This window comes from Vitis vinifera, chromosome 18 (assembly GCF_030704535.1).
Source record: "Vitis vinifera cultivar Pinot Noir 40024 chromosome 18, ASM3070453v1".
In the NCBI taxonomy this organism is placed as follows: Eukaryota; Viridiplantae; Streptophyta; class Magnoliopsida; order Vitales; family Vitaceae; genus Vitis; species Vitis vinifera.
The window spans coordinates 10,434,707-10,453,987 of NC_081822.1; the positions used below are offsets into that span (position 1 = coordinate 10,434,707).

Sequence of the window (19,281 nt, forward strand, 5' to 3'; positions counted from 1 at the left end):
GTCAGAGACTTTAGTGGAGAGGTTTTAGGATAATAGTTTGCATCATTGGGAACTCTATAGCTGGTGTTATCAACAAGATGTTGAGCAGAATTTGTTGGAAAGGTTTTAGGATTCAAATAACTGTTTGAATTATCTAAAACCTTAACTCCAATAAGATACTACTCTTTTATTTGTTTTCGTGAAAATATAGGCAAAGAAAGAAATTCATTGCCCTTCTTTTCCATCCTTATTCCCCTTTTTACTTTCTTTCGCTAAAACCCTTATTTTTTAACATAATTTTAAGAAATAAGGCTAAAAAGATGGTCAATGGGATAGATCACGATAGATCATAGAGAAGAATGTAAGAAGATCGATCAAATATCAATTCTTTTTCTATCTGGTTCCGAAGAAAATATTAGGAAAAAAAAAAAGGACTTAGTGTCATCTGTTTTTATCTTTCTAATTTATATTTGCTTTAATCTTTTTGAGAAAATATTTAGGAAAAGAAAATGACTCAATGACCTTTGTTTTCATATTTCTAATTACTTTCTCTACTTCAATTTTTTTTACACATTTTTAAATAATCCCTTAGAGCTCACATAGTGGAGGAGAAAGCTTTTGGAAACTCTAAAGAATTCTAGAGAATTTCAAAAGATTCGTATATAGCTTAGATATAGGCTTGTATATAGCATTCTTTAGAGAATTTTAGGGTTGTGGGGAACCTTAAGGGCTCTAGATTGTTCCCTTGTACCTATAAATAGGAAGAAACCCGACTAAGCACTTAATAGCTTTCAAACATTGTAAAGTATTCTAATACAATAAAAGATTTCATTTTTCAAGTATTGCCTTTGTTGTGCATCCTAAATTCCCAGTCAAATATCTTTACTTAGTATTATGAACTAAGATTGGGGTGAGGTTAACTTAACAACTCGAGGCTTGAGTTATTTAAGTACCACACGTGAGCTTAGGAAACACCTAAGTCCATGACAAGTGATATCAAAGCATGGTTACAACAAGTAATGGAAACATGTCAAGCTCCAACATTGAGAAAATGACTAGTGAGCAAACTCATGGATGGGAGACTAATCTTACCACATAGGGTAAGGGAATGAAGGAAAAGTTTCATGATGCCACTACTAGCATAGAGGCAAGGCTAGCCAAGGTGGAGTTAACCATGGCGGATGCTCAAGGTATGAACTTGATCGAGCAAAGCATAGAGAAAGGCTTTGAAGGATTTAAGGGAACAAATCCAAGACCTCAAAGAAGGCGTGCTAACTTCACAAGTTCAACCAATATCACACAATGAGTTTATATACTTCTAAGACAATGTGATGGGCATGCTTGCTAACTTGGAGTCAATGGTAGAGACCTTGGCTACACATTAAAGTTTAAAGACCAAGACATTCGTGAATAGCTAGCCATCTACAAGTCTACGGTTTCTGCCCGGAATCATGGCTACTTATGAGGCACTTAGGGTGGAGGTGTCAAAGCCACATGTCTTTAGTGGCAAATGGGATACTAAGGAGTTAGATTATTTATTGTGGTACATAGAATGATACTTTGAGGCAATAACACTAATGGGTAACATCACCAAGGTATGAACCATAACCCTTTACCTCATCAACACTATTTTCCATGGTGGTGTCGAAGGGTTACTAATGTGGAGAAAGGCACATACACGATTGACACATGGGACGATTTTAAAAAAGAGGTCAAAAGGTAATTCTACCCTAATTAATTGACAACCAACCAATGATTAATCTCACTGTTATAATAATTTACCCATTGTTCCTATAAGTTTTAACCCTTAGGTTTTCATGCTCCAAGCCCCAAGTTGGATTTTTAGCCTCTCATGGGGGTGATGTCACATTCACAATCCATAATAGGGTAAAAATCTATAATTTGAATCAAAAGAAACTAAAAACAATATATTTAATAAAGAAGAAAAGAAAACAAACCAAAGTTCTCGTATTCTTCCACCTTCAATGTCAAACTCTCCGAAAGATGATCTAAGATATCTAAACCTAAAACTAAAAGAGTTTATATGATATCATCAATAACTTAACATGTGGCACACTCTCATTGGCCACTTGTTACAAATTATTACCTAAAAATGATTAAAAAATAATAAAATGGTGATTTTTAGTCATATGGGGTCCACTTAGGGCGGATGGAGTGTCCTAAATGCAATTCTTGAGGTAGAAGAGGCAAAACATCAAAGTGGAAGTGGGTGAATTTGAAACTGGGGTCATTTCGAATTGGATTTCGAATTCATAAGTTCGATTTCGAATTGGTCATTTGACTTTGCGCAATTGTCTTAAAATGACCATAACTTCTTCATTTCAACTCCGATTTGCACACTGTTTGAAGTGTTGGACTCCTGACTTCTCGAGTTTCAAAATGATATATAGTTCAACTAAAATGGACTTTGGGAAGTACTCCAAATTTGTCCTCAAAGTCAGAGTATATCTTACCACCAAATTTTGAGTTCTAAATTTCCATGCAACTAAATCTTACTTCATGCCTCATTTCCCATGTTTTCTTACCTTCTTTTTTACTCCATAATGGTCATTTCTCATCTTCCAAACTCATGATATCCTCATCTTGTCTTTCCTCATGGTTCATAAGTCTTGACTCACTTATTTCCGCATTTAACACTTTCTTAATCTTTCAAAATCTAAAGTGATTCAACTTGCATCATTTTCTTCCCTTGAACCTGAGATAAATCTCCAAAATATAAGTTAAACTCATAACTAGAGTCTTAGCATCAATTTAGGTTAAGTTGGGTGATTTAAGTGTCCTTAGGTGGACAAATCATATCAAATATATGCCATTAAAGCACATATTTTGGCTCTAATAAATAAAGTTAAAGAAAACAAATTCAGATTTTGTAGTAGTTCAACACCTCTTGCCTACGTCCACTCTTTTCAAGCTCTTAATCAAATGAGGGTTCCATTATACTTAAAGCTTCAACTAAGCTTTCAACACTTTTACACTTTAGATTCTGACTATAATGGGCTCTTACACAATCCCTTCGAGTTTTTGCTCACTTAAAGCTTTTAACACTCAAATAACAAGTTTAAATCTCTCAACCTAGGTCAACAAGGGTTCAAATACAATTTAAATGTTAGGAAAAATCACAAGAGTGCACTAAGGAATATGCAAATGGAGATTTAATGCACTAAGGAAATAATGAGAACTTTTGAGTCAAGAACAAGTAGGCAAACAAATAAATGTAGGTGTTCTCTTGGTCATAAAGAAATGGAACTCTCAATTTATTAATTTCTAGTCTCAAGAGCCAAAAAGCAGCCTTAACTGATCGAGTTAGGGGTTGACCAGTTGACTAACCGTTCGGCAATAAATGCATGTCAGGTGACTATTAGGCCTTAACCAGACCTCGACTGAGAAGATATAGCCATCGACTAAGAATGAAAGGCTACTGGAAGAGAGAAAATATTTTTTGCAGCTCTCAACCCAAACCTCGACCATGAAGGTATAACCAATTGACCGGTACCCTAATTGGTTCACCATTTTTTATCTAGAAATCTATCTTTTTTTTTCTTTTTTTTTTTCACTTCTAACACTTATGTAAGGTCTTTAGGTAAATGAATATGTCAATTTTGAAGTGATTTGCTTGAGGTTCATTTGATAAAACTCTGGTTTTAATGGAAATGTAACTTTAATTCATAAACTGCGTTTTTAAAGATGCATGAAAGGATATGAAAATCCTAAATGCACTCATGCATTCAACTTATATATGTTTCCTATGATTAAAGGGTCTTTCATATATCTTGATCTTGCATACATTGGGTCATTTGATGAATTTTCAAACTAACACCTGAAATTCTTTATAATTCAAACAAATTAGTAACTTAATCATGATTTGTTATCATCAAAACGAGATTAGGAGAATCCTTGGGCTAACAGGATTGATATAACCTTAAACACCTCAAGGTCAAGTCAGTGCCTAAGAATGAAAATATTAGTTTTGACAAATATATCGATAACTCAATTTTATAGATATATTGAAATATATTGAAAAGTATCGATGGAGTGAAAATTGATCAAAACTCATGAAAATGTTGAGAAAAACTTTTAAAAAATGACATAAAAAGTAATAATAAACATTTTGAAGTTGTTATGTTGAAAAGAATGATATGTATATATACATATAGATATATGTATATATAATTTGTTATATTCAATAAAAAAAATATGAATTTTTGTTAGTATACATTCATTATTAAGTTATATTATATATTATTCAATAATAATATTGTGAAATTTGATTATAATATATTTAATATTAAAATTATGATTCATTTAATTCAAATATATTTAATAATATAAAATAAATGATGATATAAGTATTTTTTTTTTTAATATTTATATTTTTTATTTTTAACTAATATATAAATGATATAAAAAAAAGACATGAAAATTATCATGACAATTTTTTTATTTTTATTAATCAATTAAATGAAATTTAAAAATAAATAATTAGAATTAATTTATTTAATAAAATATTCTTTTAATATTTAATGTTTATGATGAACTTGAGCATATATACATATAATTGAAAGCAAACTTGCCCCAGTAGTCACCCAATATTCTATGTGAACCTTTTGCTTGGGTTTGAATCCCTCTAGCTACAATCCCCTATAATAAAAATTGATAAAAAAATTGATAAGTATTGAAAGATCACCAAATCAATATTTCTCCACACTGTTTCGCTTTAATGACAATTGAAATTCAAAATTTCAATGGAAAATCGCCAAAAAAAAAAATTCATCATTGTTAGTGTTTTGCTTTGGTAACCATTGAAATACGATATTTTAACGAAATATTGCCATCATTGCCGGTGTTTTGCTTTGGTAACAACTGAAATATGAAATTTTGATGAAATACCATCAATGTTTTGTGATTTTTTTCATCCTTGTCGATGCTCATGACACCTTAAAACAAAAAACTGATGTATGTGGATGCTAAGAGGTAATAATACACTATAATCTCAACTAAATTGTCTAAAAAACTGATGTATTGCTAGGAAGTATTTCAAATTCCTAATTAGCATAGATTCCTTTTTTTATAAAAAAAAAATTATATAAAATATTTTTAGATTAAAATATTAAACTTCCTTATAGAATAAGGAATGTTGTTGGAAATATCCCTATAAATATCCTAGGTCATGAGGAAAAAAGTTAATGAAATAAAGATGAACTTATAAAGATTATACAAAGTGAATAGAGATGTGAGGAAGGACAGGAGGTACCCGATGGAGCAAGAGAGCTCGTGGTAAGGTAGAGAGAGCTCATGGTAGGGTAGGGATATGAAGAGTGAGGAAACATAAGATATTTTGATAACCTAATAGTTGTATCTGATTATGTCCTCTATTATATAGTAAAATGATTTTCTCTCATCCGTGGACATAGGCATGGTTAATCAAACCACGTCAAAACCTTGTGTACCGTATGTGTTATTGTTTTATTTTTGTATTCTTGATTAACGATTTTTGCATCAAAGTTTCCATCACCGTAATATCTATGAACCGACTATGAACAATTTATCATCTTATAAAAAACTCTTTAACTTCTTGTATATTTTGTTCAACTTCTAATACATTTAAGTCATGCACAATATAAACAATATCAACGTATATATTCAAATAACTAATTAATACAAATGAAATAATAAAAGAAACTAGTTACATAAATATGTATATATATTAATAAATTAAATGAGACTGTTAAGGAATTAAAAATAATGAATTTAGGCTGAAAATTTCTTAACAACTATTCACTCCGTGTTCTCTGATTTCGATCTCTCAATTTTCAGGTTATATATATATTAAAGCCCTATTTAAAAATCCAAAAAGAAAAAAAAGGGAAAAAGATAAGTAGTGGTTGCTCTGACCACCTTCCAATCAAGGTTGAAAGTTTCAGTAGAATTTCCATGAAATTTCTTGTCTCACGGGTAATGGGAATGAAATATTAGGATGTCTATACCATTTTTATCATTTTTCCAAAAAATTTAGCAGACAAAAAAAATAACATCATATTTGTTATCAATGGGAATTCTATCATTAACTTGTTATCATTTATTTTATCATATATATATATTTTTTATGATGTTCCTTCATCCTCAAATGTTGCATATCAGATGGAATTATTTCAATATAATTTGTATAAATTATTATTAACATTCACATTAGTGTTGATTGTAAACTTTCAAAATTCATATTTCTCATCAACATCCTTTATGTGGTTGTTGGACACTAAGCACAGATGTTTTCGCATTTCCTGATGTTTTGATCTTTGCCTCCAATAAGACTAGTATGAATGGGTTTGTCTGATTTTCATAAAAGACTTTGCCAAACAATTTGGAACTAGTCTTTCTCCTAATAAATAGGAAACTAATCCACCTAAAAGAATATAGCAAAGAGATGGCAGGAAAATAAAATAACATTCCAGATAATCCCCACAAGATAACTAACCAACCAATCAAAACTAGTCTCCCCATCACTCCTAAAACATATTAGCTAAATAAATTGAAATATGAAGCAATGTATTCAATCTTTACCCACAGTGATTAGCTGCCTTGTAAGGACTGATAGAAACAATCTTATGTAATGTTAGGGCAATCATCAAAGGGAAAGAAAACCACCTAGTATGACCATTTGAGTAACAAAGAGAGAAATTAAGGATTTTTATATCAAAAATGCCAAAAAAATTTGCCATTATTTTCCCTTCTTTTTTTTGTTTTTAATGTAACTAGAAGTTACAAAATTACAACTATTGCAAGTTCAAACAGCCTAAAGAGCCAAACAAGGGTCCAACAATGAAATTTTCAGAATAACTAACTCGTGGCATACAAGCTTTCATGCAATTGATTTTAGAAGTCAATTGCTGTCATCCACAGCTGGACTGTTTACAAACATACTCTCTCTTCTCTTTTGGAAACCAGAAGACTCTAGATTTGAACCCCTAAATTTCAGCTCTGAAGCTGTTCTAAAATTGGGATCGACAGAAGCCGGTCTAGAGTTATGATCAGTGGAACCTGGTCTAAAGGAACTGGCTGCTCCACTAGGATATCGAGGGGGAGAGACATACCTTCTTGATGGACCTCTGAGGCCACCACCTCTCAGATCCATAATATCAGCATTCCTAGAAGAAGAATCAGGAAAAGCTCTATCTCCTGAGCTGGTTCCCAATGGAGCTCCAGTCATAGCTGATGTGGAAACAAAGGGATCATCTGGCCCCCATGAAATAAGTGCCTCCTTCTTCTTGGCAAAAAATTGCCATGCCCCAAAGAGAAATAGAATGAAGAACAATACAGGACTGGTCCATAGCATAGTATTAAATTCGCCTTTAAAGACAGGAAGATTTGAGCGATACATTCCAACGTAGCCCCCTCCAAGACCAAGAATAACAAGCTTCTCACGGTCACTGGCTATTAAGGGTATCACTCTTCTCCGGCCATCTACTTCCATTGCCTGATAGTTTAGAAATGATGATCTAATCTCATCTAGACCTGTTGAGAAAACAAATCGGGGGCCACCAACCCTCCCGTAATGCTGTGATGAGACATTGTACACAAAAACCTTTTCCTCATTAACAATAAGCAAATACCCCTTAATTGCCTGAAAAGCAAGAGGCTCACCCATGTCAAACCTCCTCTTGGATCTAGCCCTACATTTGAAGTTCACAATATCTCCCAACAAAAACACATGGAACAGATCACCATCTGAAGTAAACCCATATGCTTTAGACCTCTCTGCGGCATCAAAGACATAGTTCTTGGCAATAGAATGGTTCATCCCTTCACATTCAGACTCCCGAACCTTCATGGTCTTCAAATCCAATGACCCAGCACCATTCTCAGTCAAAAACAAAAGTCTTTGCTTCAAGAATACAAGTGGCCTGCTCATTGGCTTGGCAGACCCATGGACTGACCCATTCTCCCTAAAAACCCTAATCTCTCCACCGATGTTCGTGGACAAAATATACCTCATTCTCCCAATATGATGCACTTCCAAGATAGTAATTTCCAAGCCATCTTCCCCAGTTTCTGAATCAAAAGTTCTAACATGTTCCATAGAGAGAGAACTCCACTCTTCCCCATTCCATGCCTCCCAAACCCTATGCACCAAAATCGCTCCGTTCTTATGCCCGGTGACCACGATACTCTCATTCTTAGAAACCGACATATACGACAACATGGCTGTGATAGGCGAATCAGACGATGTATAAAATTCAACCAACACATCTCCATTCCTCAGAAACACATACACCCTCCCCCGCTCATCCCCCACTACCACATACTTACTCAGCCCCTCATAATCCCTGAACGGCAAAATGTTAATGCAAGTAGCATCCGAATCCAATTTCACCGCCGACACAAACTGGAACCTCTCCGACCAAAACGGGCTGTACTTTGTCACAGAAACCGCCCTCCCTTTCTCTCCGTCTCGAACCTCATCCTTAATCCTCCCTTCAAATCCCTCATCCTCATCTTCTTTAGCCCATTTTTTGTCACCAAACTTTCTTTGATCATTCTTCTCTTTCTCTTCAGCACCTAAGCTTGAACCCACGAGATCGTGATCCACCTTGGAAGGTTCGGAAAGGCGTGATTCTAATTTAGACACTAATTCAGTAAGATTTTTTACTATCTCTTCAAGTTTTTGTATTTGAATTTGTTGACGGTCGAAAATACTTGACTCCTCCGTGGTTTCATTGATAGGTAGCAGTTCGATTGAATCTGGGCTACAGTTGATGAAAATCCTGACAGCAGGTGGGGAAGCAAAAAGGAAAAGCAAATAGAGCCAAAAAAACTTGCCTTTGTGATGATTCGCCATTGAAGAGATTAAGGGATCAGTGTGTCGCCATTGCAGCGGGAGCAAATCACAGATCTTCTGTGTGTGAATGTTGTTTGAAGACGAAATCCGAGGATAGAGCAGGAAAATCTGATGGATTTGGTGAGTCGTGTGACGAAAATTTGAGAATCGGAGCTCCACTGTAGTGAGGTTTTTGACTTGCGGAGAGTATACAGGTGAAATAGGGCAAGAAATTCGATTTTTCAGGACAAAATACATGTTTTTATTATTATTATTATTATTGAGAAATTAAGGGAAATGGTTGGGTGCACTCGGCTTTCGGTGTTGATTATCAGTGGAGGCAAGAGCATGACACGTGGCGGGATGGGAAAGAAACATGTACATTAGGGATGGAGAAAGACATAAGAGGGCCCATGTGGCCCACTCTGGAAGTGTAAACGGATAGTCTTTATATGGTATAATTGTACATTTGAATAAATGAATCAGCCGTTCATACTTCAGCGTACAATCATGGCAACCGATATTTTAGGACCTCCTTTAAATTATGAATCCACCAATCAGACAGCATGAATCCACCACCCATCGGGTCATCACTTATCTCTACCCTTGCGGACTCAAATCTAGAGTCGGCATTCCCTCTTTTTTCCAGGGACGGCTATTTTAATCGTCACCAAAAGGGGAGGCTGCTCCTTATCTTCAATCTTTTTCTCATGATGGGAAGCGTGAACCTTCTACCTTCAACACAATTGCATGATTTCCCAAAAGAAGATTAGCTCCAGCATTTTTTAGACACCTAGTAAACAAGGGCAATCGTCACTCGTCAGTGCGGAGCCACAAATATCGGCTGGGGAGCAAGGATAAAAACATGCATGATAGTTTATAGTTAAAATATAACCAACGAAAAAAAAATTAATTTAAAAAGAAAATCTAGGAAATGTTTCAAAAGAATTAAAAATTACAAAAAAAATATATATATATCTGATTAGAAAGTTTTTAATAATTTTAACAATTTTGCAGTTAATTTTTTTTTAAAAAAATAATTTTTAAATTTTTGTAATAAATTTTGAGATTTTTTTACTTAAAATTATCTGAATGTAAACATATAAACTCCCGTGTGAATAACTAAATAGAATATATAATTTAATATGGTTATACAGTTGAGTTATAAACAAGTTATTATTTAATTAAATATGAAAAATTATAAATTTAGAAATCTCAAATGAAAAATGAAAAATGAAAAAAAACACATTATCAAAAATTTTATTTAATAAATTTCAATTTTATATTTGAAATTATAAAAAATTTAATGTTACATAATGGAAAATAAATTAAGATGATTATGTGTGGAAAAAAAATGAAATTAGAATTTTTTTTAAAAAAACTAAGAATGGCAAATAGATTTTATAAGATTTTGTTTGTTTTTAAATTTTATCTCAAATTTACATATATTTTTATTTATATAATTGAGAATTAGTTTTTTTTCTTTTTTTTAAGTCCCTAGCTCCCCAGTGGCCATCTTCAAATTACTAAGTGGAAATATTATGGCAAATCCAAAATCTAAAAAGCCATTTTGATAACTGTTTTCAAAAATAATTTTTTTTATCCTCTAAAACAAAGAAACAAAAATAAAAGTTTACCAAAAAAATCAATTTTTTATTTTTCATATAACACTTTTTTTATTGTTTTCATTTATTTTCTTATGACGGTCTTAAATAATAATTATAAAAAAATTAAAAATAAAATACAATATATAAAATTTATTTTTAAAACATAAAAAACAATTTAAATACATTTCAGATTTTAAACAGAAAATTTAATCTATAAAACATTAAAAAATAATTTTAAAAAACTATTTTTCAAAATAATTACCCAACAGAGCCTAAACAGCCAAACTGGGGATTCAAGAACGAATTGCACTAATGTTTGGCTGCGAATCCATGTCACAGAATAGTCGGACCATGCCTGATGATGAGCCATGACTATACAAGAGCACAAAGAAAATAAACGGCTCATGACCCTGATGATGAGTATTTGAAGCCAAGGCAATATTGTTAGGGAAAATCAAAAAATAAAAATGAAAAAGTTCCTAGCACTAGTCCTGGATTTTCCATGGCAAGAGCCTTCAAATGATTGGCCTTTATCCTAATTTTTGCAAAGTGATAACCAGAATTAGGGTTAGCACAAAGATCCACAGCCAACACTAGTTCTGTCTTTCTTAATACACATTACTGGAGAATGTTAAATTAGCAGTAGATTCCTGCCAATCAAAATCTCAATATACTTTTTCCTATTTATGAGCTGCAGATCTTAAAGCTTGGAAAAACGGGCTTTTATCTTTAACACAGAATATGGAACCTCATAAAGACCATCTAATAATGGACAATCAAATCATTCCAACAATGAAATATTGTAGGCAGTTTCCATATTCCAATTAGGTTCTTCCTTCTACCTTTATTGACTTCTTCGTCAATCTGAATGCAGCAAATACACTTTGATTTTCGCCAACCACATTATCTTGAGGGCAACTGTTGGATTGCAGAGAAGAGCGCCTCAAGATCTCAAAAAGAGAAGTACCCGAGGTTTTTTCGACTGCAACTTTGGTGTTCTGGGTGCTGAATTTGGATTGTGAGCTACTAAACTTAGCTGAAGCAGTTCTTTTCGGCCGAGTCTCATTTTGAATCTGCATATTTAAACATACACAATCCATAATCACAGGAGCATTATTAAATGGACAATTATACTTCAGTGTTCCAGAATTGAGAAATAAATTACTGAAACAACTATATCAAAGTAAATGCAGTGATGGTAATGAAAGAATTGGATACAGTTGTCAGCAAAATATTTAGAGGAAGCTCTCCCTTTTTATTCACCAGTCAGTCATTATTAACTATTAAGAAAAACAAAAAATCATTTTCCTGCATTCTTACTACACAAAAATATTCAATATGAATTAATCCTCATCAGAAAGGAAAGCATAACTCAATAACTTGGTACAAGTTTTAAGATGGGAAATAAATTAAAAGGAAACAATTTCGTTCTGCTTTCTGATAAAACTAACCTTATCTGAAGAATCCTCCGACATTGAAATTGTGCTCCTGCTATTGCTGTCATCTCGCCCAAAGATAAAAGATCGAACCATAGTTGATCCAGGCTTATGGGATGATGGCAAAGACTGGTTTGATGCTCGACCCAGGAAAGACGACTGACAACAATTAAAAGCCTATAGTTAGTGATCATGACACCAGTACTCTTCAACTTCAACCAACATACCTGTGTTGACATGACATGATACAGGTGTGGGTGTGTGATCTTGTTCAATACTATTATTTACTTCATATATTAACAACTATGATTTTTTTAATTTCTTCAAAATAAGGATAAAAATTAAAAGCATGAGTTTATTTTTATTAAGAATATGTTATTTCTTGCTTAATCAACTTATAATTGATAGTTTTCTTTATTATATCATAACTAAGCACCATCCAAAATCATTTTTCAGCCAAGATCCTATATCCCAAAATTTGAGATGTGAAGCATAGGACACCTAGACACACCTACACCCAACACCCATATAACATAGATCAGTAACACCTACAACACTAAAAACCTTGCTGCAACAGACAATAGTTTGAAAAATACATCTAGCAATTGTATTATGTTCAAATGTTACAATCCAAAATGCTCATTCAAAAAATACAAATACAAATAAAGCATTGAGGCGTTTTGCTTATAATGAAACAAGACGTAAGCCTAGAGGTAGAATGAGGGGTAAACCTTAATTTTAACAAATAAATAAATAAAAATACAAAAAAAAAAAAACTCATAAAGTCACAATAAAATTGAGTAATAAAAAACACATAAACTTCATAATGATAAAATTAATTATTTTTTATTGTTAATAGTTCTAATTTAATTCCTTTTTCTCTCAAAATTTAGCACTCTCTCATGGTTTTACCAAATAATTTTTAACATTACTATTAGCATCACTAGAATCCTCTAAGAAATATAATCATATCTTATTATTATATTTCTTAGAGGATTCTAGTGATGCTAATAGTAATATAAAAGCAAAAAGCAATGTCAAGGTGACTTTTATCTACCCCGCCTAGCCTGGTGGCCCAAGCAACCTGCGATCACCTTTAATAACACTGATTATCCTCCCCATTGATATTAATATCCACCAATCCTTCTTCTTCGTCCACCAATTATAATGATATCTTTTTTTATCCATCAACAATTAGATTATATATGAGATCAACCACTAGGACAATCAACAATTCTCTTATTCTTCTCAATCTCTCTTTTTCTCTTCTATTTAAAGAGTTAATTGAAAGTCAAATAAACCCTTCATTTTATAAAAGGTTTAACCAAGTAGGAACCAACTACAAAATTCATAAAATCCATATCAAAAGTCCACAAAAGCATAGATGATAGAACCCATTGAAACTCATTGAATATTGAGATTGAAGCCTCTTATAAAATATATATTAAAAGCCCATAAAGGCTGAAAATCCTTTAGATGTTTGAGGCTTAGGCCTCACTAGCCTTGAGGCTATAGCATCAAAGCTATAAGCCTTGACAAGGTGAGGCTTAAGCCCTAATTACCCAAACTAAGGCTATAACCTCAAGGCTAATTTATAGAGCATAAGGCATAAGCCTCGATATTCTTTTAAAACATGGGTTGTGAATTGGTATCATATTATCATGAAAGCCTTCTAAAACTTGCATGCAATAGAAGGAATTGACGACTACAAACCAAACTTGCTACCAAAACTTCAGTTGGTATAGAGTCTATAGACAACTTCTGCTGTGCTTGTAGTAATATTAGCAAAAGATAACAACCAGACACCACTGTCATGGAATGAATATATTCTGAGACTATACCAAAGGCATCTTGGGTGCTAATTCCAACCAAATAACATATCATTTAATATAACCTTGCCTGATTCCACTTGTCAAAGGTGTCACAAGGACCATGCCTTTGAGGCCTGGCTCAAGTGGTAAAGGGATGGAGAGGGTGTGGGAGGTTCCAAGTTCAAGTCCCAATGGGACAAAAATTTACCTATAAAAAAAAATGTCACAAGGACCATGGCAAAGTCCTGGCCTGAAAACTTCTGTTTATGATATTATCCTACTCCAACCTAGAAGTGGTCAAACATGCAGAAAAGGCCCAAGGCTTCCAAGTAAGGAAAGTACAGAAGGATTCAAATTCTTTCCATTACATTTTCTTTAAATGAGAAACACATGATCCTAAATTATCTAGTAAAAACATTAGAGTTAGTTGCAGAGTTCCAGGCAGAAACAGCACAAAAAAAAAAAAAATAGTGGATATTGGTTGTTGAATCAAGAAAAGGGGCTTCTATATTTAATATCCTTTCACTCAACTTTAAAATGGGTAGTAAATTCAATTCAACTAGACAATCCCCATATTCAACTGGAGCAGAATTGTGTACCTTTGAAGAGTTATTGCTATTTCTGCCTTTCAGCAGCATACCAAGAACAGCTGCAAAAGCAAAAAACCAAAAAGAATGTTAACAATAAGTAACAATAGATACAACAAAATATAACTCTAAAGATTGGTGAAGTACATTGCCTATCTTACATGATGTTTTTGCTTTCCTCTTAGTGTCAGGCACAATATTCAGCTTCTTTATAAGACCAAAAACTTCTCTGGAATTTTCATCCTCTTCTGGGGACAATAGTGTAGCCTGCTCTTCCTGTTCCAAATCATTATATTCAGGCCCCAACTTGTGAATAAAAAATTAAAGCAAATTGACAATAAATAGTGCCAAGAAAAGCTATGAACCAGAAGTATTACTACTAATAAATAGTACTTCTGCCAAAGCAAGAAACAAAATAAACCGTAGCTTTGTGAATCATATTTGGATAGATAAAAACTCACAGCTTTCTCAAGTAGACGCTGTTTAACGAGCATTTTTTCTGTTTCCTCATCATCAGATGATAAGAACCCATCATCCTTATCAGTAAACATTTGAGGAATCATTTGTTTTATTTTTCTTGAATTCATCCGGACAAGATTTGCTCCACCTAGACCTTCTAGTGCTTCATCACAAAACTCTTCTTCCTCTTCATTGTCTTCTTCCTCATCATCGTCATCTTCTCCTCCAAGCATGGCTGTTTCTCTTTGTTCCGGACCACATTTCAATCTCTGCAAAAGATTGTCTGTTCCAGCTGCATCCTGTTGCGCAAGCCACTGCTGATGAAGTTGATTGCGCTTTTCACCATCAATTGGATTTTCTTCATATTCAGTTGCTATCAAATCATTAAGTTCCTCAGATCCTCCATTATCCTCATCCTCTTCATTTTCTTGGAATCGAATTAGGTCATTGTCACTATCATCTTCCTCCTCAGCTTCATCATCAACAAAAGCTTTAACAGGATCACCTTTTGGAGATGAACACAATTCAATTGGTCTATGCGGATCAGGATCAATATTTTCCTTATCATTGTCCTCTTCATTGGAAGAACTGGGAAAAGGAAACATTAATTATTTGAACATGGTAGAACATCTATGAGAGGTGAAACAATTTAACCAGCAGCATGCTAACCCTTACAAAATGTCAACATAATAGTCAACCTCTAATTTGACATTACCGGATGAAAATTGAAATCACAATTTATCTAGCTCTAAGTTATTCTGATACTTTTTTTTTTTGATGGGTCTAAGTTATTCTGATACTTGTAACCTACTCCTCTATTCAACAATTAAAAATAGTTCTTTACAATTCTTAACTTCAAACTTGACCAAACAGAGAAGAGTAGGTGGTAATGGGGAAAACAAATAGTCTGAAATCCAGGGAAAATATGTAGCAGCTGACTTAGGGGGCAAGAAAGAAGAGCTAACTCTTAGTAGCATACGAGAAAAATGAGAACTTATTTGAAAAGAAACAAAATAGTAAGAGCCGTAGCAGCTCAATCCTGATGAGTGGTTATGAAATATGTAATGAACCAGTAAGCTATGAACCACCAGAAAAACAAAGCATTCAATCCATCAACTGCAAAATAAAGTTTCAAAACACTTACACATCATCAACAGGAGCAGAATCAAGTTTTAAGTTCATTGCAAGTAAGGATGGTTCCAGAACTTCTTCAAGAGGACTGCTGTGCTGTTCATTTGGTAGTTCATCATTCACATCACTTGTTTGGGAAGCACAAAACAAATCCTACACCATGCAAAAAGATATTATGTCTTTACAATACATTGCAGTATCAACAACTTCCTTTTTTATAGTTGAGAAGTGAAGCAAACCTGTGTATCATCAATAGGAGCTCGAAATGCATGTATAGGTTTCTCCTCTGAGTCCTACACTTAGATTCAAACAGAAGTTATGTCAGGAAAATCAGTCTCAGCACGAACAACATCTGCTCATCTTTCCCAGATTCACAAGTCATTGAATACCACAAAAAAAAAAAAAACTTTTTTTTCTTTAATGACATGGAATAGCAGTTCTAGCTAACTGTTATACGCTCATGCAAAACATTCGATCTCCATGAATGAGTACTAATAGCAAAGAAATAGTAGTTACTATTGTCTTGAGTTTCAAGAAATGCATCACCCACACTATTTGTCTGGGTCAAGAAACCCTTTATGCATTCATGAGAACTGTGAATTTAAGAAACTTGAAATTGCAGAAAACTTAAACATTTAAGACATTCTACTATGTAACAGATTCAATTTATTGAGAAATTAAATTACCATCTGGAGAGGAGTATTTTCTTGACTTGAGTGGTTTAAAGATTCATTAAATCCATCCGACCTACTATCCACATCAGCCGCATGTGCAACTGTCTCCTCTGCCACTTTTGTGAATTCATCATCCCCTCTCTTATCTTTGGGCCTATTTTCTGAATCAAGGGCAACTGCAACCTCTCTCAATGAACTATTGTCCTCAGCAATAGAACAGTTATTGTTCAGACTGACAGTTCTGCCATGGATGAGAACAAGTCAACAAATATTTTGAGACATGAATACCAGTGAAAACAGGAAAAAGAAAAACCCACCTTTTTGACACTTCTAGCTTCCTTTGGCGGATCTTCTCCAAGATTGAAGATATGGATTTTTGTACAGGTTTTGCTGGTTTGAATGTTGTATCTCTTGTCTCTGAACATGGAGAAAACACAATGCAAATATATTAAATAAATAAAATTATACAAAAATGGGGATCCTGAAATAAACGAGACTGATATAATTAACCTAAATAGTGAATAGCATGTACATGAATTAATATAACACAAACCCAATAGCGCTGAGTGGTAAAAAAGAATTTTGGTAGCCAAACTCAAGCAGTTAGGATACAAAGCTTTGGCCAATTTAATTAAATTTGGTATCAAATCATCAATCACGTACATACCTCGCAACAGTCTCTGAGTCTCAGCATGAAGTTCACTAAGACGAGCTCTTCTTTCCTGCAAAATCACAGTAATAACAAATCAGCAAATCGAAAACCAAATCTTAAAGCAATGCATAATAATAGTACCATAAACTACCTTTTCTGTCATTCTTCTCCCAGAGGCACATGCATCAAGCTTTCCATCATCTGCAACACTCTCAAGCTTCTTCTTCCTCTTCACTCTCTTTTGGCCCAAGTCTTCTGAATTGCCCCGTTTCCTCTCAGATTCACCCATCCTCAAATCTCCAGTTTCTTCACGCATCTCTTCACTTGGATCTTCTCCATCTCCACCAAATTCCAAAACTCTCTTAGTTCTCGACCCATCTTCATCAAATGTAGAATTCATTTCACTACCAAAGTCAAATTGCAATGATTCTTCATTCCATCCCTCAGAATCAAGAGATTCATCGGCCTTCGGATCTCCGATTGCTTCTCCCTTCTCCCCGCCCTGATCTTCTCCATCTCCATCAAATTCCAAATCCCTCCCGGATCCCGACCCCTCCCCAGCAAATCCAGAATCCAATTCCTTTCCAGAGTCGAACCGCAAGGGCCCCTCATTTGATTCTAGGGCTTCCGAGGAGCCAAGAACTTGTCCATTCACTTGCTTGGCGACAACATCATCTGTAGAAACACTAGTTGCTTTCTTCAAACGTTTTAGCTTCCTCGCATGTACTGGAGAGGAGGATTGTTCTGAAGGTGAGAATAGCTGAGAATCATCTTCCATATCCATGTCGAAAAATTAGGGTTTCAAGTTTTGGCAGTGAAAAAGAAATAGTGTAAAATAGATGATTAGGGTTTCAAGCTTTAAGAGTGAAGGGAAAAAAAAAAAACTTAAGAACATTTGGGCGGCAAATGTTGTTTAAATTTTGGGGAAGGCGCAGTCGCTTGATGAAGTTGTGTGAATATTTCTTTCGAGCCCGCCCAAATTACCGGTAGTAGCGGTGGCGCGAATTTTGTGGGAATTGGGAAAGCATTTATACTTGCCAAATGGACGCGTGACATACTGCTGTGGGGACGTCGGATAGGGCCATAGGGGTGTTCTGGTTTTGGATGCGGATTTGCCTACTATAAATAAATAAATAATATTATATATAATTTAGAAGATATTTTTAAGGATCGGTGCCTCCTTTAAAATAATTTTTTAAAAACAGCAAATAATTTTAAGAAATTTTAGAAGAACTGTTGGATCTTAAATGTAATTAACGGCCTCCTCATTTTCAAGGATTGAGGTTTTTACAAGCTCCATCATTGTCAGTAGAAATCAGCCTTAGCTTTCTCAATAATTTACTTAAAAATAATAAAAAGATATTAACAACTTATATATTTATTTCCATTAGACTATATTAGCATTAATGATGAATTTAGTAAAATTAAATTAAAAAAAAAAAAAAGACTTCAATTTATTTTGACAATTAATCTCACTGTTATGTGATATTTATGGAAACATTTAATAATTATCAAATAAAATCAATAGTTCCAGATTGATGCCTAATTTTATATATGTATTATTCCGCATGAAAACTTTATTTTAATAAATTTTATAAAGTATTAATTGTTTTGGATGTATCAAATTTTATGAACATTACGACCGACTAAAAGAATAATCAAAATTCAATTTTATATATATTATTCTCGAAATTTTTCTTCGACCACTATACCATAAACCCAAATTCTCCAGAAACAGTATAGACAAAAGGGGCCAAGAATGGGTCCCACTAATTAGCTATCTCAATCTCAAGTCATATAAGTAAATAGCTTAACACCACATGCATGATCAAAGCAACATTTAGCATGCCTACTGATTCAGTCATACCTTGACCATTCAGAAAACTCTTCCCAGATGTAAATTTGTTTTCTACTAATTCTCCAATGTAAAATAAACCATATATGGCCTGATAATTATAGCCAGTTCTGCCTTAATTTAAAGACACTCAGTGAATTGAGGATAATAATTTTTCCCAATTCACCATAGACCCTACATTATGCCTTGCGGATGTTAGGTAAAAGAAATACCACTCGCCACATTTTCCAACTATAGCAACAAAAAAGGTTAAGACA

At 33.7% G+C, this 19,281-nt stretch overlaps 2 protein-coding genes across 2 annotated transcripts; both read right to left on the reverse strand.

Annotated features, from left to right (window-relative positions):
* Positions 1-6,682: 6,682 nt before the first annotated feature.
* Positions 6,683-9,065, reverse strand: LOC100248858 (uncharacterized membrane protein At1g75140). The gene has a single exon (XM_010666372.3). The coding sequence runs from the start codon at positions 8,831-8,833 to the stop codon at positions 6,878-6,880; it is 1,956 nt and encodes a 651-aa protein (XP_010664674.3). The 5' UTR covers positions 8,834-9,065; the 3' UTR covers positions 6,683-6,877.
* A 1,911-nt stretch (positions 9,066-10,976) lies between these two features.
* Positions 10,977-18,248, reverse strand: LOC100253949 (uncharacterized). The gene is made up of 11 exons (XM_002281531.5): positions 17,321-18,248; positions 17,185-17,239; positions 16,835-16,934; positions 16,530-16,758; positions 16,083-16,136; positions 15,857-15,996; positions 14,715-15,300; positions 14,415-14,529; positions 14,266-14,315; positions 11,871-12,014; positions 10,977-11,492 (listed from the first exon to the last, which is right to left on the reverse strand). Exons 1-11 carry the CDS (start codon positions 17,951-17,953, stop codon positions 11,244-11,246), a joined length of 2,355 nt encoding a protein of 784 aa, XP_002281567.2. The 5' UTR covers positions 17,954-18,248; the 3' UTR covers positions 10,977-11,243.
* Between the last annotated feature and the right edge of the window lie 1,033 nt (positions 18,249-19,281).